This window comes from Pempheris klunzingeri, chromosome 22 (assembly GCF_042242105.1).
Source record: "Pempheris klunzingeri isolate RE-2024b chromosome 22, fPemKlu1.hap1, whole genome shotgun sequence".
Taxonomy (NCBI): domain Eukaryota; kingdom Metazoa; phylum Chordata; class Actinopteri; order Acropomatiformes; family Pempheridae; genus Pempheris; species Pempheris klunzingeri.
The window spans coordinates 6,094,145-6,121,805 of NC_092033.1; the positions used below are offsets into that span (position 1 = coordinate 6,094,145).

Genomic DNA, 27,661 nt, shown 5'->3' on the forward strand with positions numbered 1-27,661 from the left:
GGGCGTTGAGGAGAGGAGAGCTAAACAAGGACGTGTCAAGGCCTGACAGAGAGAGAGAGAAAGAGAGGGGTAGAGAGAGGAAGAGAGAAGGAGAGAGGAGAGACATGCATGGAAAGTAATCAAGGCAGCTTGATTAGCTGGCGATGAGGACAGGGATGTCTTATTGGCCCCTTGACACACCATATAGGCTAGCTACTGTCATGGCAGCTCTATACCAAATACTGTCGCAATTAGCGTCTGTGAAGGTGTTACTACATGTTGATATTTGAATTGTGTTATTGTAGCATAAGACTTGTCTGTCAAGAATCTTTGTTGACAAGATGCAGCGTCCAGCCCAAACAAAATGACATTAGTGCATTGTTGTGTCAGAAACATTTTGGGTCTAAAATGATTACATTCCAATTTAAAGGTCAGAGAAAAGGAAGAGGTGATCTGGGTCACTTCAATCAGCCAAGTGAAGTGTGTGTATATAAGGCTTATTCAGTCAAGGAGAATCAACTGCAGTGTGTTGATATTAAGGTTGATTTAATTTTCCATAACTACTGAAAAGTAAACAAAATTTAACACAGTATTCTCAGTCCTCAATAAAAGCTGAAACTCCATAATATGAGCGTCGGCCGACGCTCCCCAGTTAGAATGTGTGCACACAATCAAAGACCGAAGAGAAACATTCATCCTCTATTGATCTTCTGCCTCAGAAATTGCTTGCGCTGCCGTCTTAGAAGAATTTGGTGTGATATGGGATGCATATCTTTGTTTTGTTTTGGTGAAGTTCTTCTACTGCATTTTGACAGCTGGTCCTTTAATAATTACCACCTAAAAATGACAAAATGGCATGTCAGCAAACGGCAAACGACGATTTTGCTTTTGGCACAATGTAAAACTTGAAAAACGTCTTCACTGCAGAAGGCATCTGGTAAAGAAAAACTGCCTGCTGCATCATATCCCATGTTTGTCTCGTGTTTTTCTTCCATTCCAACGTTAAAGAAAAAGGTTGGAAAAGTCCTGACCCACCACGTCATGCTGACGTGTCCACTTCATCAGTGTAGTTTCAATCAACTTTAGACGTGTGTATTTTCTCGCCTTTTCACAATAGCTGTACTGATAGGCATGCTGAAGTGGGGGAGTTCAAGGGTCCTGCTAATTAAGGTCTACGTCTATTTAAATCCCTTACTTTTCCCAGCGGGGTGGAGGCAGTGCAAAATAAAATGAGCAACACAAAGGCACAGCACCCATCTGTCCTTCAGCATCTCCTCCAGGCTGCCAAGTGTCATGGCCATGGGAGGCCTTCTCTCCCTACCTCTCAGTCACCAATTACCACTCTCCCAGTAGATCCATGCCAGTAGGCCTGACGCATCTTTCTAATGATCTATTTTTCCAGCTTTCTCAATTTTTACTGATCACTCCATTCCTATGCTTTCATTGTTTACCCTCTCCTTTCTCAATTCTCTGTCTCTCATTCAACCCATTCCTCTCTTGTCCCCCCCTGTCCAGGTTCCAGTGTCAGTGGCCATGATGAGTCCCCAGGTGATCACACCGCAACAGATGCAGCAGATCCTCCAGCAGCAGGTGCTTTCTCCCCAGCAGCTCCAGGCTCTGCTCCAGCAGCAGCAGGCTGTAATGCTGCAGCAGGTACATACAGTCACTCTTAAACGCATGCACCCTTAGACAGACATTTAGGCACAAACACTCCGGCACATGCAGGCACACGCACACCTGGATACAAGCTGTGCCCCATCAGCAGTAGGCTGGTATGCTGCACATGCACACAAACGTACAGTGATTTGGATGGGCAAACAGACACTTAGAAGTATACATGTATACATACTCGCACCTACAATCATATACATAGTGGGACACGTACACTGACCTGTAGAGACACATATACACATTTGTAGGACGACTACCCTGTCTGGTGTGTGAGCAAACATACACAAAAACACAAAAAATACCCCCCACACAACCCTGAGTCACTCCGGTGCTCCAGTATATCGCAGCCACCAGTCACTCATGCCAACTCACCACAGCCTTGTGTCCTTGACACGCTTACCAAGAGGACTCTGAAATTGACGTACTTGTTCATGTCACCTCTAATTAACCGTCTCTAGTATGTCACTGGTTCAATTCCCTGACAAGCATCCATCAGGGACTGAGAGAGTAGGGCACAGTTGGGCTGAATACCAGAAACTGAATGATAGGTGATGGATGATGTAATATTTGGAATCAGCTTGAGAAAGCACACACTTGGCACAGTCCTGTGTCAGAGTTGAAATGCATTTGTCACTCATAGATTTGATTAAGGGAAAGAGAGTTTTTTAATTAAGAATGTCAGTCATTCTGATTATTCCTCTTCATTAAAAGTGCTCAGTCGAGATTTGGTTTCAGTACAATGGACTGCCTTTGCGCTGCCTCCTTCACAGCAACTACAGTAAAATGCACTTAAAGTTTTACATATCTTTTGTGCAGTACTAACAATTACATGGTCAGTTTTAACATAGCCAAGTTTATCATCTTGAATGGAGTCTGTCAAACAGATTAAAGTTCTGTTGTTGATTTATGTTGATTAAGTGGCTACAGCAACAGCTCTCAAACATTTTAGAGTTGCTCCAAGGGCTCCTGTTAATTTTTAATAACAGTGTCTGTGAAATAATGTGGATCTTTCTATGGCAGTTTGCAGACAACTGGATCATGCACTCCACTGGCCTCCTACATGGACCTCTATTCCAGGCCAAAAATCCATTTGACGACTATATGAAATAAGACTGAAATCATGCTCTAAGTAGCTATCACAGTATGTGTGTTAAAAGAATCAGTTCAATGTAGCGAACCTGGTCCTTGGAGGGTTTATTCTGTTTATTTCAGACTCCAAATGAAGCCAGTGCATTCTGGCTGTCAAATGTGCAGTTAATATGATGAATCGTTGCCCTCTACAGAACTGCGGGACTATTAAAGGTCCATATGGAGAAGACTGTGAAAGACAGCTAAGATACAAATGCCAAAAGCAGGAGAATATTTCATTTATGATGTGCAACAGTATCTGCATAACCAACATATGTAGCACAGCTGGACCTGTGGTAGTGCACGCAAGAGTAAGAGAAATTGTCTAGTTAATTGTAAGAGATCTGCTTTGAGGGTTTTTGCAAGTAAATCAATAAGAATAAGTTAGTTAGAGTTGTATCAGAGCATTTAAAAGAAATCAAATAGATCTTTGAGCAACCCTGAATACTACAGCGATATGTAGGCTCATAAATGAGACAATGTAGATATGCATCATTAGAGAAATGTATATTTACCTGTGTGTCTGTGTGTCTGTGTGTGTGTACAGCAACACCTGCAGGAGTTTTATAAGAAACAACAGGAGCAGCTTCATCTCCAGCTTCTCCAGCAGCAGCACCCTGGCAAGCAGGTCAAAGAGGTAGGTGCACCTCGAACACACATGCACACACTCACACTTTTTTGCAATCGTCGTTTAAAATGACTCAAAGGAGGCAAAAAGTCGGAGATAGTAGAAACTGAACAAAATCAACAGGCAAAATTGTCAGTATCAATTAGACAAACCTCCAAACATTCACACCACCAACTATTGTTTTCTGTCTGTTCCTGCTACCATCCCGACCTTTGGAGACCCAGACGCTCATTCTGTTTATAATCTGTTTCAAATGACGTACACACACACACACACACACACACACACACACACACACACACACACACACTACTCATGCACACATACTTATACACTTTCACTGATTCATAGAAAGGAGACCAGAAACAAAGGGTTCCAGGTCCAACTCGTTAATGAACTGTTTCTGTGGGCGTACAAACACACAAACACATGCACCACTGCTGAAATTACAGTGTACGATGCTCATAAATCACGGTGACAGGCAGCCGGTCGACAGACATGGCTCTGTCTCGTTCTCTTTGGCTATCAGAGAAGAGAAGATGAGCAGGACAACCTTAGCCACATTTGCGTAGCCGTGTTTGAGTGCCACACAGAGCTGAACCCTAAGAGGCAGTCCAGGGCCGCATCCAGGCAATACTGTGCATGTGGAAGCAGTTAAATTGATCAGAAAAAAAAGGTATCACATAAACACACACACACACACACACACACTCTCCTCTTTTATGGTTTCTCTCTCTCTCTCTCTCTCTTTCTGTTGCACCTCTCAGTGTCTCCTCAAGCAGCCCATTATGCTGCCCCTACAGGAAGCCGCCACTGACCTCCCGGCGGCTTTGTTTCTGTTTGGATTTGTGAATAGAGTTTTTCAGAGGCCCTGCCATCAAATATGGAATAGAAATTGCTCCCTTATTTCTCTTGAGGCAGGGATGGTGGGTGGAGAGGGGGGGTAAACTCCCCCCCCCCACCTCTATCACACCATTATGCAGCCTGTTTTCCAGTGAGCGCATCACAAGTTTTACCCCCCTTTCCACGTCCATGCTTTTTCAGGTCCACTATGATATAAACATACAGAAACACCTGAGCATGACACACTGTGTGCACATACACATGTAGGCTATAGGCAGAGGAGAAGAGAACAACTGAACATATAAAAAACACAGTTAAAAAATTACCTATATGCATCCCGTCCTTTGGCATCACAGACAAGAAAAGACCATGACATCAAAATTTAATAGTGTGCACTTAAAACCAGTTATTACCTGAGTTTCTGTGTGTTTCATAATTTATTATAGGTGTTACAGAAGCACGCAAGACATTCCAGTGCTTTAGAGCTCAGATTCAAAGCTTTTGTCTCTCCATAAAATTCACTCCCTCTCTGACTTGTTTTGCCTCGGTGAGTTTGATGTTTTTCATTTTGTTGTTGTTTTTGTTGTTGTTTTGCACAGGGCTTACGCAATCACTTGTCTGGCCCAGCGATAAACAACTCAGCGAGGAGAGCAGGGAGGGGGTGGAAAGGGGGGTGTTGTGTATGCCTGTGTGCACATCGGTGTGTGTTTGCTCTTGTGTCTATGCATTCACATGCATGTGATGCTGTAAATCTCTCATTCTGCCAGCTCCCTCTGGCCACATAAGCTGTAACAGACCATCAGTGAAGGCGAGACAATTAACTATCAGCGATGGTGGAGGGGGTTGTGGGATGGGGGATTATACCAGAGGCTTAGTATCATACACAATCACAAGCCACATATACTGACAGGCTTGCGAGCTGGTGTATCAGCTTTGTGTCTGTTTGTGTGTGTGTGTGTACTCACAGGCATGAACACACACAAACAGAGGAGAAGGCAACAGCACTGTGGTACAGCCCAAAAAACAGGAGGGAAGACAAAGTGGGCACAGACAGAGAGGGAGAACGTGCAGAGAGACTGAAGTAGAGGCAGAGAGGTATAGCTAAGGTCACAGCAGAGGCGAATGAGTGCAGACTCTCCACACACACGGAGCACAAACGGCACTCCGTCCTCTCCATCCTCTCTCTGTTGTTAATTCACCAGTAATTTTCCCTCCCTCCTCTCCTCTCCGCTCCTCTCTTGCTCCTCTCTTCCTCCTCCTCCTCTCTATAGCAACAGCAACAGCAGCAGCAGCAGCAGCTGGCCGCCCAGCAGCTCGTCTTCCAGCAGCAGCTCCTGCAGATGCAGCAGCTCCAGCAGCAGCAGCACCTGCTCAACATGCAGCGGCAGGGCCTGCTCTCGCTGCCCGGGCCCGCTCCCGGCCAAGCCGCCCTGCCCGGACAAACCCTGCCCCCGCAAGGTAAGAGGAGGAGGAGGAGGAGGAGGACTGGAGGAGAGGAAGGAGTAGGAGGAAGAGGGAGAGGGGGATGTGGTCGTGTTAATCTTGAGCACGTGACTTGCAGCAGTGTTGGTCACATACTTCCTGTGTTATGTCTGCAGGTGTGAGTGTCTGCTTATGTCACTGTCATTGTTCCCTCCTGCTGTCAGATTTCCACCTTACATCTCCAAACCTGTCTGTCCTTCTCCTCTTCTGTCTTTCCATCCTGCCTGTCTTTGTTTTTCTCATTGGTATGCACCTGTGTCCCCCCTGCGTTATCTCTTAAGTATGTCTGTCTGTCTGCCTTCACCTCATTGGTATGCTCCTCTGCCATTCACTTTGTCCCTAACTCTCCACATGATTGTTTTGTTTAGTCTTCCATTCTTGCTTTCTCTCTCTTTTTGTCTGTTTGTTGGTGTCTTTGTCTACCTCTGTTTCCCTCTCAGCCCTGCACTGCCTATGTTTGTGTTTGTTGTTTTTCTAGCTCTGTTTCTATTCCCCCACTCCCCAACCCCCTCCTTCCTGCCCGGGTTGTTGTTGTTGTTGTTTACTGCCGTCACTGAGAGCCAGGAAGAGGAGAAAGACAAGAATAAAAGGACAGAGAGAGGAGAGCAGGCACCATTTTCTGCTCCAGAGCCAAGTAAACACCTGTGTTTGTTGTTTACCACCAAAATGGCGGAGACGGGAAAACAACGGGCAAGGAGATGTTAGAAGGAAATCAAAGGAGTGAATATTGCCTAATTAGTCGCCACGCTGAAAACAAGCAGTGGACAAAGCTGGTTTATCTCAGACTGAACATGCACACACTCACTGTGATCAATGATTTATAGCTCTTTCTCATTAAAAACACACAAATCTTTTAGACTACATAAGTGATCTGTTAACAGGTTAAAATCACTATCTAACAGGGCCCAGTAGTGGAAGAACACACTTGGTTTTATCGATGAATACAGTAGGAGTTCAAACTCTGGTCTGCAGTGAAGCAGCACACCGTGATAGTCACTCACTGAGGGCAAGGCTGTGAGTCATAAGCAACTTTTCTGGCTGTTGAGTAAAGTTTGCAGAGTGAAGGCCTCAGCTTTTGTCTCCCACCAGATATGAGAGTTTGTATTTGGATGAGCAGCCATATTCATAAAATGTGCTGTACACATGAAGTTTAATTGTCCCTTTTTCATTCTTTCTGTCCCTCTTTCTGTCTCTCCTCTACCCCCTTTTGCTTTCCTCTACCTACGCACCTCTCTGTTTTTGTTTCCCTGTCTTCTCTCTCTTCTCTCTCCATCTTGATTTCTCTAGCTGGCCTGAGCCCCGCAGAGCTCCAGCAGTTATGGAAGGACGTGACCGGAGGCGGCGGTCATGGCATAGAGGACAATGGCATCAAACACAGCAACAGTGGCACCGGCACCGGCGGGGGTGGTGGTGGCGGCTTAGACCTCTCCACCAACAACTCTTCTTCAACTACCTCCTCCTCTAATCCCGCCAAAGCATCGCCGCCCATCTCTCACCATTCCATCGCCAACGGACAGTCCCCCATCCTCAACCACAGAAGAGAGAGGGAAAGGGAAAGGGAACGCGAAAGGGAGCGAGAGAGGTAAAATGAATGAAATGTCATCCACACGCCTTTTTGATACAGCACCAAGGAAAAAGGCAGAGAAGATGAAAAGTTTACAAGCAGCATGTTTGCCACTCTTCACACGAGCTTGTTTTTATGCCATGCTTCAGTGCAGGAACACATCAGAACTCTGTGCTCCCATCCAGAGTATTTGTCCTCGTTTAAAATAACAGCATTGTTACAACAGGGAAACATGATGTTTTGTTTATTTGTTCAATAGTTTATTAGTGTCTTGGTAATATTCAAAAAATAAGAGCCTTGTTCTCCCAGGGGACCACATGTGCCATTGAACGCACTTAGCTTGCACACAGATATCAAAAGCAGGGAGAGGAAGCCATGCAGGCAGGCACACTTAACAACAAGCCTGTCTGGCAGGCAAGACAAGGTAACCTCCTTGTACATTAAGTATTTAGTGCTTTCTCTCTTTTTTTTTTCTCTTTTGAAAATTACCTTCCTTGCTTGCTTGTCATGTAAACAGAATACGTGATGCCTTGAGTGGCGTTTCCAGGATGTTTATCCTTGTGATGGCGTCTTTTATAAATGCACCCAGCGCCAAAACACTGACTGTTCACATATCTGCCTATCTGGCCCATGCATTATTCAAAGGCTTTTCTTGGGCGATATTATAATAAGGACTTAGGGTGGCGGCGTGTGTGTGTCTGTGTGGATGCTTGGTACAGACTCACACTGGAGGTGGAAGTGCTGTGTAATTGGTTTAAAGTAGATGCTATCTCTCCAGTACCACTAAAAGGAGGCTTGAAAAAGATACCTTTAGAAGGAAGTCAGAGAGAAAGAGAGAGGTAGGGAGAAGAGACGGAAGAAAGGGGGGGGGAAAAAGACTTTTTATCTGCCTGTGTCCCGAGGGGTGTGTGGCGTCTCATAATGATCGAACAAGGAGTATTGTCAGGAGCACTGCTTACTAACATGCCATGGATCGATGTGGGGAAAGCCCCTCTGTAAAACACAGTGTGAGCTCTGCCGCCACTAACACACACACACAAGTACACACACATATTCACTGGGCCACACACATTGGCGTGCGTGCACACAAGCACATGCATAACCTATGAGCAGACAAACACACGCATACACTGTAAGCAACACACTCTCATTCACATTTTCACACACAGACAGACGCACACACCAGTGCAAAGCCTAAAGGTTAAACTGTCATCTTTAATAGGATGTGCTGTCTAGGCAGGGTCGTAACTTATTTGGGTGCCATTTGAAAAACGCCAGAGCACCCCTGCTCCCCTTGTCCTCAAAGAACATAAGTTACACAGAGTATTAATCTCCTGATGAAAATTATATGGCTGTCTGGATTTTTAATGTTTACTTGAAAGCGTCCACCCCTCCTCCCTGTAATAGCTTTTCAAGATGGGATGGTGGCTGTGGTGGAGACACAGCTACAGCTAACTCTAGATTTCCACTGGGGATGTTGAAGTTGAAGTCAGCCACTGGTCTACACGGTGTCTTAGTTGATGTAGTTGCTTCTTGTGATTATTTAGATGGACTGGAAATGAATAGTTAGGACAATATGTTTGCATTGGTTATTTGACAATTAAACTGAACTTGCTGTTTGTAGCCTGACATGCAGTAGCTCCCTCAAGCCATTGCAGATTCTGTGATGAACTTGATGCTACCCTCCCTTTCTCACTCTCCTTACCGCCTTCCCTCTTTCCTTTCTTGTTCACTTATTTTATCCTTTTGCTCTCTCTGTTGTTTTTTTTTTTTTTCTCTATCTTCAGCTCACTACATGAAGAGAGTGGAGGGACCCACCCCCTGTATGGTCATGGTGTGTGTAAGTGGCCCGGCTGTGAGAACATCTGCGAGGACTTCGGACAGTTCTTGAAGTAAGAGCATGCTCTATGACACCAAAGATGATGTCTGCTCACAGACGTCCTCCTGTTAACACAATGTGGGATTTTGTGTGTCCGTACAAGAAGCTAATATCTATTTTATTGTGAAACACACAAAAGTAATCCCCTACAGCACAGCACCTCCTTTCTGTGGGTATTGAGGGGCCTAACAAAGAAAACATCACTGCCTTTCATAGAGCGCATTTTGACCTTCCAGACAGCCAGTTGACAGGGTTCAGCTCTAGCGGTGCAGGATTCAAACCAACTCTGATCCATAACAAATCTCCTTCCCGGCGTGGAAGGGCCTGATAGGTTTGTGAAAAAGCGTCAAAAGCTAATGGCAACTCGCACGGCCGCACACTTACCTCCACAACAAAGGCCCCTATTCACTGTTGTCATGGTGCAGGCGCCAGAGCGAATGAACTCTTCATGCTCCATCAACAATTTAGTTAATTAGCTCATTTGTAATTGGCCGGCTTTGTTGCCAGGATGTTAGTGGGGGGACATCAAAGGAAGAAGGTGTTTGCAGCACTGCCGATTACAGGTTATCACATTGCCACTCACTGAGAGTCTCTCTCCCTCTCTCTCTCTCTCTCTCTCGCTCTTTTTCTCCCTCTCTCTCGCTATCACTCTTTCCCGGGCTCCCTGCTCTCACACAGAGAAGAAAAGAAAGGGAAAGCTTTAATTTGAATATTCTAATTAGATTTGTAATTAACTGTGAAATAACGATCTGGCGAGTGTTTTTCACGGGCTGTAAATGTCCATGTGAATTCGCATAAACTCTTGAAATCAGGACATTGTTCCGGCGTATTTTCCAAATTATGCATTTCTCTACAGTAGCGACTGTAATAAGTTGCAGAAAGCAAAAAAAATTACTGATACAAGAAACTATTCCACCCATGGGGAGCTGCTGTAGGATTTAGGTCAGGCTTTTACTAATTCTACATCAGCTTGTGAATTACAGCTAAAAGGTGTATCTGTGAAACGAAATGACTCTAATAAACATAGTGTTTACCAGTCTTTAAAAGACATAGCCAGACATGACATTAAGCTGGATTGTCACACTCTATCAACACGTACACTCCATAATTGGCAGAGATGGATTTAAATGAATCAGATGAATATACAGTGTATTACAACTATAGCCTGACAAGTGTGTTTGCTTATGCGGAAAATGTGTCACATACATGTCAATGTCAGTTGACTACAGAGGACATAGCACATCCATACACATCGTCTACTATAGTTTTAAAAGCCATGCTTATGAAAAGCCAGCTTTCCATGTGCAATGCTTTGTCCAGCCTGGACTCCGTACACACTAGTCCAGGTAGAAGAGTTTGCCTTGCAGCTTGGGAACAAATGTGTGTGTGAGAAGGCAAGCCTGTATCGGATTAGTAGGTTTTCTGATATCTTGTCCTATCACCTCAGTACACTTACTTAAAGAAGACATCAGTCTATCCCTCTGCACTGTACGCTCCGCTTACACGCAAACAAAACGTAAGTCTGTGTGCTCTGAGGATACTGTGTCTAGGTAGCTTAGCTGGTTATTTGGGTGACGGGCAGAGATGCACTGTATAAAGCAACGTGCCTGTGAATCCGGTAAGCTGGCAAGCCAATGCAAAAGGATGCATGGTTGTAAAGACAAACTGAGAGAACGAGAAAGACAGACGGAGGGAGAACAGGTAGATTTCAAACTTGAAAGCGAGAACACAGGTTGGCAGATGGTTTTGTAAGAACACTTGCCAGAACATTGGCTGCTACAAAACAGTACAATGCCCCCCCCAACACACACACACACACACACACATCACTGCAAGTCAGAGGCTGGTTCTATACTGTAACCCAGTCAGCACATGAAAACAGGCACCAACAAAGAAGGCAGACTCGTCATCAGAACAAAGATGGCTGCTCGGTGGCGTGCCTTGGAGCAGTGATTGTCGGTGTCAGAGGGAGTCCTTTCATGTTTCCGGAGATGCCAGTCGACTACACACACACACATTGCGCACATGCACACACACACAGGCACAGTTTAAACGGGGTTACATAAAGTGGGTGTCAGATTTAGATGACAGTTTAGATGTTGGTAGTGGGGTGTGGGTTACGTGCGCGGGGAGGAGGAGGAGGGGGGAGGACAAGTCAAGCAGGCGTCTGGTAGCTTGCAGAAGGAGCTCAGCTCAGCGGCGGTGACACGTTTAGTCATCTATTGTTTTGTTGCATGAAGAAACTTGTCAAGATCAGCATTTAATAGCTCTTCAGTGTGCTTTTAAGTGTTCTCACCTGGAAAAGGTAGCCGCGAGGTGGCTGGCACCCTGAATTAGCTCTCTGAAGTTCAAAATGAAATAATATTGCTGGGAATGTTTCTTGAGTGGTGGGTGTTGGGGTTTCTGCATGTGTGTGTGTGTGTGTGTATATGTATGTGTGTGTCTATTTGTGTGAATGAAAAAAAGAGATGGAGAAACATTAACGCTACTAGTGTGTGTGCTGGAGCTATTTTTGTTGGGAGAGTTTATGGTAAACAAAAAAACGGAAAATGCAATGTCTAAACATTTAGCTACTTCACATGTATAATTTTCAAGGCTGTATGGAGCCAGATTTGTCTGTACAAAGTCTTACATTCTGCACTTTTTGTATAGACCACTACGCTTACAGACTTAAATAGCTCCTGATTTCACAATTCCCCTTTAACCTTTTACATCGATGGCCTCCCACCTCAATATGTTTATCTACACATAAACAGATAGTTGCTCCCCAACGCACACACATACACACTTAACTCTTCCACTCTCTGTCACCACTCTGCTCTCCTTATTACTGGCAGGAAGGCAGGCTCCATGTTAAAATGGCAAGCTCAGCCGCTAACCTGAACATTGGTGTCTGTAACACACTGCTAATTAAACCCACAAGGCAGCAGCCAAGTGTCTTCGTCTCTATATAATGTACACACACACACACACATACACTTTGTGGAGGCAGGCAGGCCACTGGCCCCTGGATAGCTGAGCTCCCCTCTACTCCACATGTCTGCTGCACTGTGACAAGACCTTTAAAACGGAGGGCATTACTTATGCACCACCACCACAGGGAGTATGTGTGTGTGTGTGTGTGCGCTTGTTTATGCATGGTAGTTAGTGTACAGCACACGTGTAGTTACATATGATTGTGTGTATGCTTCGTCTCCTTGTGTACATGTAGACAGTCAGGGGGCCTAACTTGCTGTTCTCTTCTGGGCCTTTGTAGCCCCTGATAATACACACAGACAATTAGCAGAAGTGTATCATCCATATATGCTGGCTTGAGTAGATTTATTATTGGGCCCTTAGTGGACGTTGATGGCCTATACATATTCATATACACAGCTGTGGGGAAAAACCTTTGAGATGTTTTGTTCTCTTCTCTTAAAGAGTAGAGAGGAACTGCAGCATCCAGTAAAAAAAGAAATCTTTATCTGGAGGTTGAAAAACAACAGCTGTGTCTCACCTCTCCCTCCCCCTCGCCCACTATTTATGGGTCTCTTTAGTGGCTGTTAATTGTCTGACTTCTCTACCTTTGCTACGTCTCTCAAGCTCCGTCATTTCTTTCCTGTTCTCACACGGCCTTCCTCAAATCAGCCACTCCCTCTTCAGAAATCAATGTTCCTCCAAAACAAGGCACTAACGGTAAACACAAACAGGAGCCAGCCAGACCTCCTTCCACCTCTAGCTTTAAACAATTACACCTGGGTTCCACAGTTAACATGAGTCTTTTCTCTGTTTCTGTGTCCATTTCACCTTCACATTATTTGTTTGTTTACAATTATTGGTAACCACAAGGCAGCAAAGATCAGAGCTGCAGTTCAATGACAATTTCCTTAAGATTATAGAAAAATCACAAAAGAGAGAAAGGGCTTGGAAGGAGATGAACTAAGAGATAAGTGTGAAGGGATTTTTATGTAATTAGAGAAGACAGTTTATAGTTCAGAGAGGAGAGAAACACAAAGTACTTTTCTGACCACATCAGTAAATAAGGTGCTCTTTCATGATTGTTTTCTGTCTGCCCTGTCTGCAACCCCCCTCCTTTTTTGTCTTTGAGTGGCATTATTAATGCACAGTAGGATATGCCGCCATTTGAATATTTCATAAACACAAGTAGTAATCTGCCTGTAATCTCCTTTCTAACTGGCCAGTGGTGGAAGGTGTGTGTGTGTGTGTGTCTGTGTGTGAGTGTGTAAGGATATAACTGGCTGGAGGGCTGTCAAGAGGTCCTAGCACAATCACACTCAAACACACACATACACACACACACATTGGCAAAATGAAAGAAAAACAAGCTGCTTGTCGATGAGAGGCAAACTTAATAAAGACTTTTCCCCCTCTCTTTTTTTGTAATGAGGTATCTTCAGGGACAGCGAGCAGCCCGCTCTGTGCTTTTGAAGCAGCTGTAATTCATGACACACGCCATACATCAAGTGCATAAGATAGCATTATGGGCAGTGAAATGAAAAGGGTATTTGCAACATTAGTTCCCTCATCCTGCGAGGGACGTGATTAAATGATTAATGTAATGCCCCCTTTTTGCATGCGCATTCTGAAACAGCAATTAGGCACAGGGCTGGAGAAATCCACTGGTTCGTCCCTCCCCTCTCCACTGCTATCCCTCATCCATCCCACTCCCCACCCCTCCTTTTTTAATGCTACCTCATTCTTGATTTATAATGAAACATTTCTGAGCATTAGACCTGAAATGGTTACAAAAGTATAAGCAGGGATGAGATGGAATGGTTTTAAATGTGTGCAGTGTAATTGAAAGGTACAGGGCTATTTGATTACAAATGTTCTATCCAGCTTTTGATTGGCAGGCCACGAGAAGCTGGCTCAATGAGTTCTTGTTTTGCACATTGCAGATAAACAAGAGGAGAGAGGTTTGAAAGAAAATAGAGGAATGCATGGTGGGGGTGTTTATTCCTGTGTGAGTGCGTGCACACTTTTTCTGTGCCAATCTGTGTTTGTGCAAGTTCATGATAATATAAGCAAGTGTATGTGTGTGTGTGTGTGTGTGTGTGTGTGTGTGTGTTCTTAGATAAAGTGAAAGCCAGCAAGAGAGAGAGAGATTTTGTACTCCCTCTAATGCACTGGAGGCAGCGCTGTAAATGATCATTGAAGGGTCTGCAAGCTAACCTATAATTACTGGAGATAAAGTGGCAGCTCTGGCATTTCATAAGCATGCCTCCTCAAAGCTTGCTTTGTGAGTTTGTCACCAATGATCATTTAGATAGAGGCTCATTACCCAGCATCACAACACTTTAGAAACCCCTTTTCGCCCCATATTTGTATGTGTGTGTGTGTGTGTGTGTGTGTCTGCTTATGTGTGCTTTACCAGGAATAAAGGTCTATCTTAATGGCGAGGCTCTTTTGTGTCCTACAGACGAAATCCAATCAAGACAAAAACCCTCATTGACTGTTATGGCTGTCTGGCTGCCTTTTTCTTCTAATGAGGCGAACACACCAGATACATTTAATATGTCTGCTGCTGGATAATGCAACTTCAGTCGAAGACCTGCTTTTGTGTGTCAAATGTTGCTGGTGTTAAATTGTGTGTATTGTTTTCGGTAAACGAAGGAGACAAAGCCGTTCTGCTGGGCTAGCATCTTTTATTCTCTGTAGAAAGCAGCGCTCAGGGTGGCACCGAAGTTAGCCATCTAAACTGACGCAGGCCTATTGTCATGTTAAACATGGCACCGCACACCGTCATGTTATTTCTAATTACCTCATTTCAGAGTAGAACAATGGTTCCTAACAGAATCCTATAGATGATTGTCCCCGTATAGAAATATTATCATTAAAACAAAACAGTGGTGAAGTTGATACTGTAATTATCATCCTCCAGAATTTTGATCATGGTGAAAATGAATATAATTTGCTGTCTTCTGCTATCTTTGACATATTTGATAGAATTTGAAGTTTGTGTGTAACATCTCCCTCTCTCTCTCTCTCTCTCTCCTTCTCCCTCTCCCTCTCTCTCTCTCTCTCCACCTTCAGGCACCTAAACAGTGAACATGCTCTTGATGATCGGAGCACAGCCCAGTGTAGAGTTCAAATGCAAGTTGTACAGCAGCTGGAAATACAAGTAAGTTTTCTTTCAGGTAATCATGAGCAAAAACACACCTCAGTGCGGAGTTGGAACAAAGCTATATGTATTGTTCATTTTTTTTTTTTACCATTGTCACATTTCCTATAGTGAAGTCATTAAGTCACTAATCATCCAGTAAAAACTTTTTATTTTTTGAAAGTTGTGTGAGCGAGAGAAAGGCCATACTGTGGTCTGCTTAATACTCCCAGACAAGCAGGACCTGCTGAATTCAACAAAGCCACTAAACAAAGGAATCCTCAGGCCTTACAACGAAAGCCATTATGGCTGTTTTAATTGAATTAAGTGTGTGCTTTATTTTCTCTGCTTTCTTTTTTTCCCCTCCTTTTCTTTCCAATTAATAGCGAGCGCATCTCTCCCGGTCTGCTGTGTTAATTAACTGCACTTTGCACCTGAAGAAAGCTCAAAAGGAGGGAACTATTTTCAGTAGGTGGAGCGTGACCTTATTAAGTCATGCTGGCTAGATAATGAGAGCGCTGATTGAGCGACATTATTACTCAGCACTGCTGACAACCACTCCTCTTCCTTTAGAAACAAATAGATATGTATGTTTTAAACTCGGCTCCAACAAAGTGCCAGCTGGAAATATTCAGTCTGCCAGTTGAAACCAGTTCTTTAGGCTTTGCATAGTTACCTATTTTGGCCCAGAACTGACCAGTTATCTTAAATATATAGTTATTATGATAAAAAAATGTTAGGAATATGATGGCAAAAGTGTAGGGTGTGCATTATAAAGAGATCCAGCTGTGACTTGTGTTCTCTCCCTCCCTTGTCTGCCCTCTACCAGAGTCAGAGTCCTAAGGCCTGCTTGATGTCAAGCATTTCCTCCCACACATAGTTATTTTCTAGTCCGATAAACATTCTGTATTTAATTGTTTGGCATCTGGGGAGGGGGGGGTATCTTAAAAGTAAATCAATTCTGAAAATAGAACAGAAAAAAGGATTTATGTTATTTATGTCATTTTTGTTTTCATTGAAACAAAAAGTTATTGAAGCTTTACACTTTACAGTGTGACCAATTACAGTGGTGCACTTGTGTTGTCTGTCCTGTGTCTTCTCTTTTCTCTATTTTCTTTCATTCCTTACTCCCACCATCCCTCTCTTCCTCTTTTTTTCCACAAGAGCCGTCACTAGTAATGAGGCCCAGCTCTGTGTATGTGTGCACCTCTGTGTGAGTGCACGCCTACTTGCTTGTCTGTTTCTCTGTGTGTTTGGTCCTTGTGTGTGTGTGTGTGTGTGTGTGTGTGTGTATTAAGGGTGTGGGGGGGTTGAGCCTTTCACATGGTCTAGTCCCTGTCACTCCCTGTGAATTAGATTGATGATAGGCGATGGCTGGGCCACTAACTGGACCAGGGAGGCGGGGCCACCTGGCACCCTGTTTGGAAGACCCCTTCACCTCTCAGCAGCTGCTGGCTGCGCTCCATCCCCCTAACAGTGTCCACAGGACTTTGAGCAGACACTCAGGAACACCTAATTTATGGCCCAACTAGCTTGTTACTGTCAGAGCCTCGCTGACCTAAATTTTGCTATTGACAAAAAGATGAAATGCTATTTGTTTTGTCTGACCTGCCTGCACCCTCTCCTTCCACCAGCCTCTCATATGTTCAACTGCTTGGTTTATATCAAACCGTTTTCTTTCTTTCTTCTCATTCAACTGCCCCAATTTTATGTCTCACAGTCTTTATTTTCATCCTTTTTTCCCTTCTTTTCTCCTCTCCTCTCCTCTCCTCTCCTCCTCTCTAATCTACTCTAATGTACTCTCTTCTTCTACTCTCTTAACAGCTTTCTAAAGAACGTGAGCGTCTCCAGGCGATGATGACCCACTTGCACATGCGACCCTCGGAACCCAAGTCATCTCCCAAACCAGTGAGTGCATATTGCTCTGGCTACCGTAAACAAGCTTGGCTATGAATGAGGCCCCCACAAAGAAAATGAACAGTTTAACCGCCAGGCAGTTGTGGCAGTGAGGGACAGAAGATGAAAGGGGCAATGGGATTTGTAATACTGAGTTACATCTGCTTCTTATCAGGTATTGTGCGCCACGAGAGGACAATAGAGTTTGGAAGTGTATTAGATGGCAGAGTGGTGGAGTCCTTGGCTAAAACGCAGGGTCATTTCTTTGTGATGGATATAATAGCCAAAACAACCTGTTGGCTGCTGATGACAGTTTGGCTCGGTGGCCACAGCAGCACTCAAAAGTGAAATAAGAGAGGAGAAGATATGTCATTTTAACAACAAACACCTGAAAATTACAGATGAGTGGCGAAGATGGTGTGATGTTGACATAAATACCCACAGTGCTGCTGAAATTGGTTACAAAAAAGAAAATCCAAAATTGTGAAAGGGGTCATTGAAGAAGAAAAATGATGTCATTTTGCATTTTCTTTCTTGTGCCTTTTTACTTTTAGATTGAATGATTATAAATGCATTTCTCCCAACCAGTATTTGAATTTTAATATTAAGACGATACATTTTTGCAGACATTATTTCCTTACCGTTTTAGACGTTTTGAAATATTGGAGAGCAAAACATTGTTAGCGTGTTTCTGCTGCTTAGTAAGTGCCTACTTTCAATAGAATAATTTTCCTCATCACCTCTCATCATAGAATGTAGATAATCACAAGATAGCATAATTATCCCATAATTCCATCAGGAATCAAACTCCCTTTTTATTATTCAATCTCTCTTTCTCTGTGTGTCTCTCTCTCTGTAGCTTTTTTTTTTTTAATCTTCAGAACTCCAGCAGCTTGGTTCCATCTCGTCCAATAAAGAATTTGCAGCCTATAATCCATGCCTGAATATGAATGAATGATGCTAATGAAGTATTGCATTACATAAAGCACACATGAAAGAGCAGCTAATTGCATTTGATGGTTGGGGCAATTCAGACAGCATTCTTAAACGAACAGTTAAGTCCTCAGTTTTAAGGCTCCCCCATTTTTTTAGGGGGAGGTAAGATGAAAATTCGGTACGCGGAATAACATGTATGTGAATCGTCTATGCAAAAGTGAATAGGCATAACAAAAGGGGGACGACTGGTGGATTTCAAATGGCAGCATGGATTTACACGCAAAGAAACAGAGACATTTGATAAATCTGAATAGTCTGTGTTAGCCTATCAGGGCTGGAAATAAGTCCTATTTTTTCATTAGTGCAACCAAAGCCAGACAAATACAAGACACCAGTGCACTGTCTCCAATATGACCCCATTTATTCCCTGTATTGCACTTCATTAAATGCTACCTTTTGGCCATGCCATGGATGGATGAGAATCAAAGTTAGCAAAGCTACAAGTTCTGAATAATAAGATCTCTCTCTCTCTCTCTGTCTCTCTCTCTCTCTACTTCCATCTCCCAACCTTGAGTGTGTATTCAGATGAGCAAGAGGTGACAGAGTGCTCAATCCCCTCTCCCTCCTTCATCCGTTTGCCTGTAATCAAGTCTTTTTTTTGCAAAAATGGGATTGCATGCCTGCAAACATGTCACGCTTGTTGCTGTGTCTCATAGGTTGAGAGGCGGCGAAAGGGACAGGAAATTATGTTTTAACATTATAAATATACATGCCCAAACACACACACACACACACGAAGGCATTTATTTTGAATTTAGTTTGCATAATTTGAAGTGTTCTTTGCTGTACAGCATGTGAGTGTTCATCAACTTCCCTTGTGAGAAAACTGTAGTTGGTATTGACTCCACTACAGGTAGAGAAATGGATTAATATTAGGATTTTACTAGTCAAGTGTGTGTATGTGTGGTCTGCATCTGTCAATTAGAAGCAAAAGCAGTAACAGAAAAATACTTATAGGTTTTAGGAGAATGAACGTATATAGTCAATCCAAATCATTGATACAGACGTATATGTATATACTTTCCATAACACCCCAGCCCTCGTTCTCTGTACTCAGCAGAGGCCTGGATATGCAACCAGCGCTTGTCCCAGCTCATCACTGTAGCAGCTCATTACAGCCAAGTGGGCATATAATTATCCTCCACCGGAGTCTCTCAAACTTGACATTTTATCGTATTTATCAACACATGCCACAAATGACCGCTGTTACCTTCTCCTCAGCCTTGCTCCTCCATCTCTCAGCGCCTTCGGCCTCCCATTCCCTTCAATCTTTCAAGTCGGTTTTAATTCAAACTCTCGCAACGAATGCATTCCACTTGTAGACTCACAATTAAGGCAATTTGGTTTGAATATGTAACGATGTCATTACCATTCCAACTAAATTAGCGCAGAGACTAAAAGGTCAGTTAGGAATTTTCCAGTCGGTTAGAGCCTCTCACATGAGATTTGGAAAGCAAACGCAAAAGTGCTGGTAAAGCTGGACGATTAGTGAGCACAGTTGGCGTTCATGCTAGAGGTGACGGACGCTCTCTGGTCCCTAATGTTGAAGGAGCAGAAGAGACAAAGACAGAGTGAATGTGAGTGTGTCTGGAGTCACCATTACTGTCCATGCAGGTTTCTTTTTACTTGCATTGTCTTTCCAGCCTGACTCTGAGAAAGAACATGAACTTCTACTCGTTCTACTTCCTCGTGCACTGGCAGTCACACTGGATTAGGGGCTGATAAATCAACTCTAACTGGAACCTCTCGTGGAGTAAAAAATGACTTCCAGTTGTGGTATTGATTGTTGAAGTTCTGGGATCAAAAGTGTCCATCCAGAGAGTCGTTTAGACTGCAGTCTCAAACAGGTGTAGTCCTCTAAGTTCTATAAGTTCTTCTTGGCCTCAAAGGTGCTTGAACATGACTGTAGTGCACGACTAAAAAAGGCGAATAAATAATGAAAACACATTCTATTGAATTACAGTAGATCATACAGCACAAGGCTGTGAAAGAAGTCTAGATTTAGAACCATTATCAGTACTAATCTTTTATGAATGGTCAATCCACTGGGGTTATCTAATATGGTTATTACACTCACTGCACAATCTACTCACTGGTTTCACTTGTTATAGCAGGATCACAGCAGTAACACTATAGTAACTTTGGGTCACCCTTTCTGAAGTGGAACTTAGCATCATGAGTAGGACTGTGGTTCTGGACCAGGGTCGGATAACCCAGTCTACCAGTTCAGACCAACTGCAAACAATTTTACCAGCTCATCGCTTCAGTGTGAAAGGATTACGAGTGGTTGTAGTGGGGGAGACAGAGAAGGAGGGAGGGAGAGAGGGAGGGAGTGATAAATAGAGAGATAAAGGGAGATGGGGCCGGGATAACACGGAGGCTGATCGTTGGATAATCTTGAACAGCGTGCTCTAATTAGAATTCTTATGATACAATTTGGTGGTTGTAATTAGTGGAGATGGGCTGGCTCCTCTCCACGAGCCTTGTTAGTGGAAACACAGCTGTGTTAGAGAGGAGGAGAGCAGACACTCGGCTCTGTCAGAGAAACCACAAAATAATACCTTCCTCTCTCTCTGTCCCTCCCCCTCCCTTTTTCTCCCTGCTACTCGTATTTGTCTCCGTCTCTTTCCCACCCTCCACCTGCGCTTTGCCCCCCCCCCCCCTTCACCACCACAGCTCAACTTGGTGTCCAGCGTCACCATGTCCAAGAACTTGCCCTCAGCATCGCCCCCCAACTTACCTCAGACACCCACCACGCCCACCGCACCGATCACACCCATGGCCGCCATGCCCCAGGTGCCATCAGTACTGGGAGGAGCAAACGTCCCCAGTATGGGAGCCATGCGCAGACGCCACTCGGACAAATACTCCATGCCTCTGTCGTCGGGTAGGACCAACTACTCAGCACTGCACGTTACTACAGATACACAAATATGTTCAGTCAGTGCAGACAATTCACTGTCAAGCAAAACTGGTCACAAAATGTTCACAGTGTGTAAATGACTGCACGTGAATCCCTAGAAAAAAGCAACATAAAGGTCATTTGATTTTTGTATTGAAAGGAAAATTCACCTCCTAAATTGCTTGAATAAAATGTGAATTGAGTCTGACCCTGACACACACACACACACACACACGCGCTCAGATACATTAAGGCATTGGGGCAGTGAATGTCACATTTGGATTCTGTTTCTGAATTGTTTCACTGATTTGACTAAAATTCAATTCAGAATTTGTTGACTTGAACACAGACTTTTTGCTCCACTCTGTTTAAAATTGAAATGGCATCAAATTTAATGACATCATAATGATGAAATTGCAAATTACATGTGATACCCAAACCCTGAGCACTGCACTATTAACAGCACTCAACCCATAATGGCGTTCTAGTACGCACACAGACATGCATGTGCACATACACTCTCTCACACACACACACACACACACACACAGTGAATACATCTACTCTGACATAAACACACATACACACACAACCACAGAGGCTTATTGGTCTTACCAGTGTGAGATGTCTGGTGGGTTTATAAAAGCAAGCCTATGTTTAATCACTCTATATGTAAATAGACAAGAACTTCCTCTGTGCATAAATATTACATGAATGTTAATTAAGTTCAAATAATGGTGAAAAAATACAATATTTATTGCATTAAGACATTCCATGTATTAAGCCTTGCATTTTAAACGTTCTGTCTTTGATGTTTATATTTACACTCTGTGTTTAGTGTGAAGACACATAAATTATTCAACTTCACCCTAACTAACTACACGGATCTCATTTTATGGATGTATTAGTGTTTAAGATCTCTCATGAGAGAGATTAATTAAAAATGCATTTTGTTAGACATGGAAAATGCTGATTTGATGTGCCCCCTCCAATCTCCCCCCCCTCCCATCCAACCTTGTCTTTCTCCCCCCTCTCCCCTTCTCTCTCCCCCCTTTTAATTTGATGAAACCTTGAGTAAATTCAGTACCTAAAGGAATAAAATTTACCAATTATTTCAGGTGGTGACACAGTATTTATTTTTCCAGAGATTGCCCCAAACTACGAGTTTTATAAGAACGCAGATGTCAGACCGCCATTTACTTATGCAACCCTCATAAGACAGGTGAGTGGGAAATAAATTAACTTTGCCTGATTAGATTAAAATTAATTGCTGCATGAATCATGGCCGCTCTCTCTCTCTCTCTCTCCTCTCTCAATCTGTGTGTGTGTGTGTGTGTGTGCGCGCACATGTGTGTGTGTCAGTTCCGTGGTCTCGTTAGTAAACCATTATTTGATGTCATCTCATTTCAGGCTATCATGGACTCTGCCGACATGCAGTTAACGCTTAATGAAATCTACAGCTGGTTCACACGCACGTTCGCCTACTTCAGACGCAATGCTGCAACTTGGAAGGTAACCTTGATGAACCCTCACCCCCTTACAAAACCCTCCACCTCCGCCCCACTGTGCCCTTTCACTCCTCTTACAGTTAAGACTACCCCTTCCTCTCGCTGAAGTCAGAAGCAAAACCTCAAGAAAGCATCTATTTACTCAGCCCTGTGCAATTTGCACTCCGCTCCCCTTCTTTGTAACCTTTCTCTTGAATAGAGCCCATTCTTTCTCCTATTTGTTTTTTCCGCCATTCTGCCTTTTCTGTTTGGAAATGACAGCTGAAAGAATTATTCTGCCTCAGATATCGTTTTCTAATTTGGTGCAATTAATAGCGGAGGCTTGGCGTAGAGAGGAGAGGGCTCTGACGCACTAATTATACAGCAGCCACTCCATCATCAGCACCTTTTGTTGAGAGAGACACCCCACCTCCTACTCCTGAAACCACCTTCCCTCGCATATCATTGGTTAATTAGGAAGAAAGATGGCTGTTTGCCTGTTAACCAGCTCTCAGCGGTATGAAGGGGGGGGGTAGGCCAAACATGCACGCACACACGAGCTCACATGTATACACGCGCAAGCACATAAACTCTGTCTAAGAGAGGGGTTAAGGGTGTGTTCATGTAGAACTAAAGCAGGCAGGAAAGTGAGAATTGGCCTGTCATGGAAGGAGCACTCTTTATTTACCCACACAAAAGGGCCCATTTGTATATCTGTCCCGACAACTTTATTGTCCTGTCTGCCTCCACAAAGATGGTAAAAAATGTCTTTCCTGCAGCACATGTTTTCACCAGAAGTGTGTCTGCCTGCTGATAAAGAAAACCTCGCTAAGCGTCTGTGTCTTCAGTGTTTTATCCCGTGGCCCCCGCGCGTCATTCGTTAGCCGCCTTTAGCCTTTGTGGCTGCACAGAGGACTGGAGGGAAAACTCAACCAGCCGCTCATCAGTATGCAAGACATGGCACAGCACTAGATTTAGCAAAGTGAATTAATTTGGATTTGGGATGCAAATGAGCACATGGGCGTGTGATCACCAATTCAGGAGGGCATGCAAAAAGATCGGTGCCCTTTTCCAGTTTGTTAGGTACAGTAAGAGCGATGTTTTGCTGTGTAATAATGTTATGACAAGATGTGTTCTCAGAGGGTTTTGTGGCTGTTGTTACATTTGCTGCACAAAACAACACAACCACATGCACGTGTACTTTTTTGAATGCTCTTTTTTCTTTCTTGGTTTCCTGAAAAAAAAAGTTCTTTTGTTCCTGTGATACAATAGCAATGATATCACAGTGACATTAGAAATATCTTGTCTCTGTGTCTCCCACCCTGCACAATAACCAAGGTGATCTATTTACATCTACAGCACCACAATTCCCTTTGTAAGTATTAGTGGGATGATCAGCGATAGGCTTGTCATTTGATTAATGGAGAGAATTTGTCAAAAAAAAAAAACGAAAAGGAAGAAATGAAAGGTAGTTTAATATCTCAGCTTGGTCTCATCAGCTCAAAAGAGGGATCTACCCCCCCCCACCCCACTTTCCCCTCTCTCTCTTTTTTCTCACCCAGAAGCTTATTAGTTCTAACTATATAGCATGCATAATAAAACTGCTCATTTGCTCATTAATATTAAAATTATCATATTCAGAGCCATGGGCATTAAGATCAATCAAATCCTGGGATTTTCAGGTCAGATGCGAGATCTGCTTATGAGTTTTTTTTCTATTTTTTCTGAATCCCTTTTTCTTACAGAAAGAGCAGTACACACCAAGCTAAAGGAGATGATAAATATGAGAGGCAGGGATATTAAAGCCAAGGTTATTATTTGTAGAGTCTGATGCATGTTTTAATTATGGTCATATGGTCATATAGTCATATTAATATAAGAGGGCATTTTTTTCTATAGGTTTTTGTAATTAATGAAAACACCTTACTGTCTGAAAGACATACCCTGTTCTAATTTACAGCTTTGATAATGAATTTGAGAGATAATCGTGTCACGCAAGCATGCATTCAACACCACATGTGACACCACGTGGAAAATATTTGGACCTATAGATGTCACATACAGTTCACCTTAATCCTCCTTATTCTGCACGCACACACACTCTCTGAAAAACACACACACACACACTGACACAAGGGCCTCCCGATGTCTGTCTTTTTTTTCTTGCAATACTGTCATCTTTAAAGCGATGTGTCCATTAAGAGAAATGCTTTTCTGGAGCAGAAAGGGTTACTGACATCACCATTATCAAGGCCGGCATTACCACTTCTGTCACCACCATAAGCCATTCGCTATGCTGATTACCTCCTTTTAGCCTACTTACTCTGATTGATATGTACTGTGTGCAGGACTTGTAAGAGCATTCGCTCTCACTCAATTTTTACTAATTAAATCAATGGTGCGTGAATGTTAAGAATTTCTTCAAAATGCAAAAAAAAAAAAAAAATCAATTTCCTAGCCTTCTTTTTTCTTGATGGTTAATGAATGAATATGATTCGTTTTACCTCATCCGTCTGACCGGTGTGTCATGTCTCTGCAGAACGCTGTTCGCCACAACCTCAGTCTGCACAAGTGCTTTGTGCGTGTGGAGAACGTGAAGGGGGCGGTGTGGACGGTAGATGAGGTGGAGTACCAGAAACGCAGGTCGCAGAAGATCACAGGGTATGAGTTCTGTCACCTCTCCTTAGATCTAGATCTGAAGGTCAAAGACATCTAGAGGATCATAGAAAATCAGAGGGCCCAAATCCTGTACTCCTCTTTGAAACACACCCCTCTGTCTCGCTCTTTCTACCCATTTCTTTCTCTATATATACTGTATCGTGTCCCTGCTATGCAGTTTGTTCTTTAGTTACCAATATTTGACATATTGTCAGTTTAAATTGGTACATCTATTATGTTCATGGAAATTTACTGTGAATTTCTTTTTTTTTTGTTTCTTTGTGTCCTTACAATGTGTTCAGGAGCCCATCACTTGTCAAGAACCTGCCCTCCAGTCTTGGCTATGGAACTGCACTAAACGCCAGCTTACAGGTATGAACCAAAAGCCTCCGAGAACTTCTGACTCACCAGTTGCCTGCGTATTTGACTGACAGGCAGGACTACTGCCTGACTGATTGACCAATTGAGTGCCTGAATGAGTATGGCTGTTGTGAACAATAGGGCTCCACATTAGCACTCACACTCATGAGAGCAATTTCTTTTTCTAACTCACGTTTCTGCCTCTTTCTTTGCCTGTGTGTTTCTGTATCTCTTTTCTCAAACCTCCCCCTCTCTCTCTCTCTTTCTTTCTCCTTGTCCCTTGCTTTCCTGTACACCGTCAGACTCAGAAGGCCACCCTGTGGTCGAATCAGGAAGCAACTCTCCCTCCTTTCCAGTCTTGTTCCCCTCTTTCAACTGTGGCAGCCACCCTAGATTGATAGCGGCATGTGCAAATGCAAGGGCATGTGCATTAATATTTATCTAAGCTGTCATAAATGATTTGGCTTCATAGTGTACGCCGGCGAGGTGCTCATGGCAAAAACTTTAAAAATTTAATCACTGTATATAACTTTAATGCGCAGCAGGCGAAAGTGTCAGGAGATTTTTATTATTTTGAGGTAAAGTTTTTGGGGGACTTTTTTAATAGCCACACCACACAAGGGCATATGAATGGCAGCTGGGGGGGTTAGTTGTCAGCAAGGTGTCACAGGGGGAAAAATAGTCTGCAACAGAATAAAAACTTAAGCACAGGACAACTGTATTTTAATAATTACTGTGTTAAATCTTATCGTTCTCTCTCCTGCTACTTTTTCCTCCCATATCGCTCTTTTTGCTTCCTCCCTCCCACACACCTTACCTGCCCTCTACGTTTTTGGACTCTTGAACTCATATCCTTATATCCTTCCTCTGTCTACCTTCAACCCTCATGTAATGCTCACCACTCCCTAACTTCCCCTTTCCAACTACCTTCCTTCAACCTCTAATCCTCAATATTTCTTCTCCTTCTCTCTCTCTCCCACAGGCTGCCCTGGCAGAGACCTCTCTGCCTTTGCTGGGGACCCCCGGCCTCATGAACAGCGGCTCCACGGGCCCGATGGTAGGCAACTGCCACGGCCTCCTGGGTGGAGACCCGTCCGGCCTGATGGGCGGAAGTCCACCCGGACTGTTGGGCGGGAGTCCACCGGGACTGATGGGTGGCAGCCCCCCAGGTACGCTGAGCGGCAGTCCCCCAATGCTGTCGCAGTCCGCCCACGAGGAGTTCAATGGCTCGCTCGACCACCTGGACACCAACGGACATAGCAGCCCTGGATACTCCCCATCAGTACACATGTAAGTACCTTCACATAGAAGAATTTCTCCTGCAGCTGATACATCCAGTAATGTGTACTGTGTGCATCACAGCTACACACAAGCATGGATGTACACAGTGATTACCTGATAATTAGAGCTCATTATTTACTGTTTTTGTTTTAAGAAAAAATGAAAATATCATTTATTGTTGTGATGATTTAAAAGTGAAAACAAGAATTTGCAATATATTTTCTTTAAAACTGATCTGTTCCTTGAAACCAAACATCTGCCTTGATAACGCACCTTGAATGGTATAAAAACTTCTCTAAACCCACAACAGCCACTGACACCCAGTGTAGTGAACTCATTATCCTTTAACCCAGAATCCTACCCCTCTCACTCACTGCAGCATTTGAGAGATAATTGTGTCACACACACACACTCGCTCATCTCACATTTTTATGAGATAGGGAACCTATCTGAGAATGCAAGCACATGTTCACCCCCCCCCCATCCAATGAATTCACTCGCTGTCCTTATGCCCTTTGTTAGTTTAATTGCCTGATATTTAACCCACCGTACCAGTATGTTCTTCAGTTTGCCGTGACCCGAGGGCAAGGTTCAATTTCTAGCATGTATTGTATCATAAGCAGACTTCAATAAGTAATTTCAATGGCACTGTGCTTATACCTGAGGTGATCCTGACGTTTTGGATAACAGTTCTATAAATAGGCTCTATTACACATTCGTCTTTAATTACACCACTGTCTGCATTATAAGGGTTTAGCTGCAATATTTTATGCAAGACTGTTCTTATTAATACTGAGCAAGTGTAGC

At 43.5% G+C, this 27,661-nt stretch overlaps 1 protein-coding gene across 1 annotated transcript in view; it reads left to right on the plus strand.

The window, feature by feature from the left end:
- The window catches only part of foxp2 (forkhead box P2), a 93,427-nt gene that overhangs the window by 58,109 nt on the left and 7,657 nt on the right, over window positions 1–27,661 (plus strand). Inside the window, exons 5-17 of the mRNA XM_070853602.1 lie at window positions 1,495–1,632; window positions 3,326–3,415; window positions 5,521–5,707; window positions 7,019–7,313; window positions 9,083–9,187; window positions 15,208–15,295; window positions 17,099–17,182; window positions 20,843–21,053; window positions 22,187–22,290; window positions 22,479–22,580; window positions 25,095–25,216; window positions 25,516–25,585; window positions 26,556–26,863. Of these exons, the coding sequence (XP_070709703.1) occupies window positions 1,495–1,632; window positions 3,326–3,415; window positions 5,521–5,707; window positions 7,019–7,313; window positions 9,083–9,187; window positions 15,208–15,295; window positions 17,099–17,182; window positions 20,843–21,053; window positions 22,187–22,290; window positions 22,479–22,580; window positions 25,095–25,216; window positions 25,516–25,585; window positions 26,556–26,863 (1,904 nt within the window). The remainder of the gene's footprint in view (window positions 1–1,494; window positions 1,633–3,325; window positions 3,416–5,520; window positions 5,708–7,018; window positions 7,314–9,082; window positions 9,188–15,207; window positions 15,296–17,098; window positions 17,183–20,842; window positions 21,054–22,186; window positions 22,291–22,478; window positions 22,581–25,094; window positions 25,217–25,515; window positions 25,586–26,555; window positions 26,864–27,661) is intronic.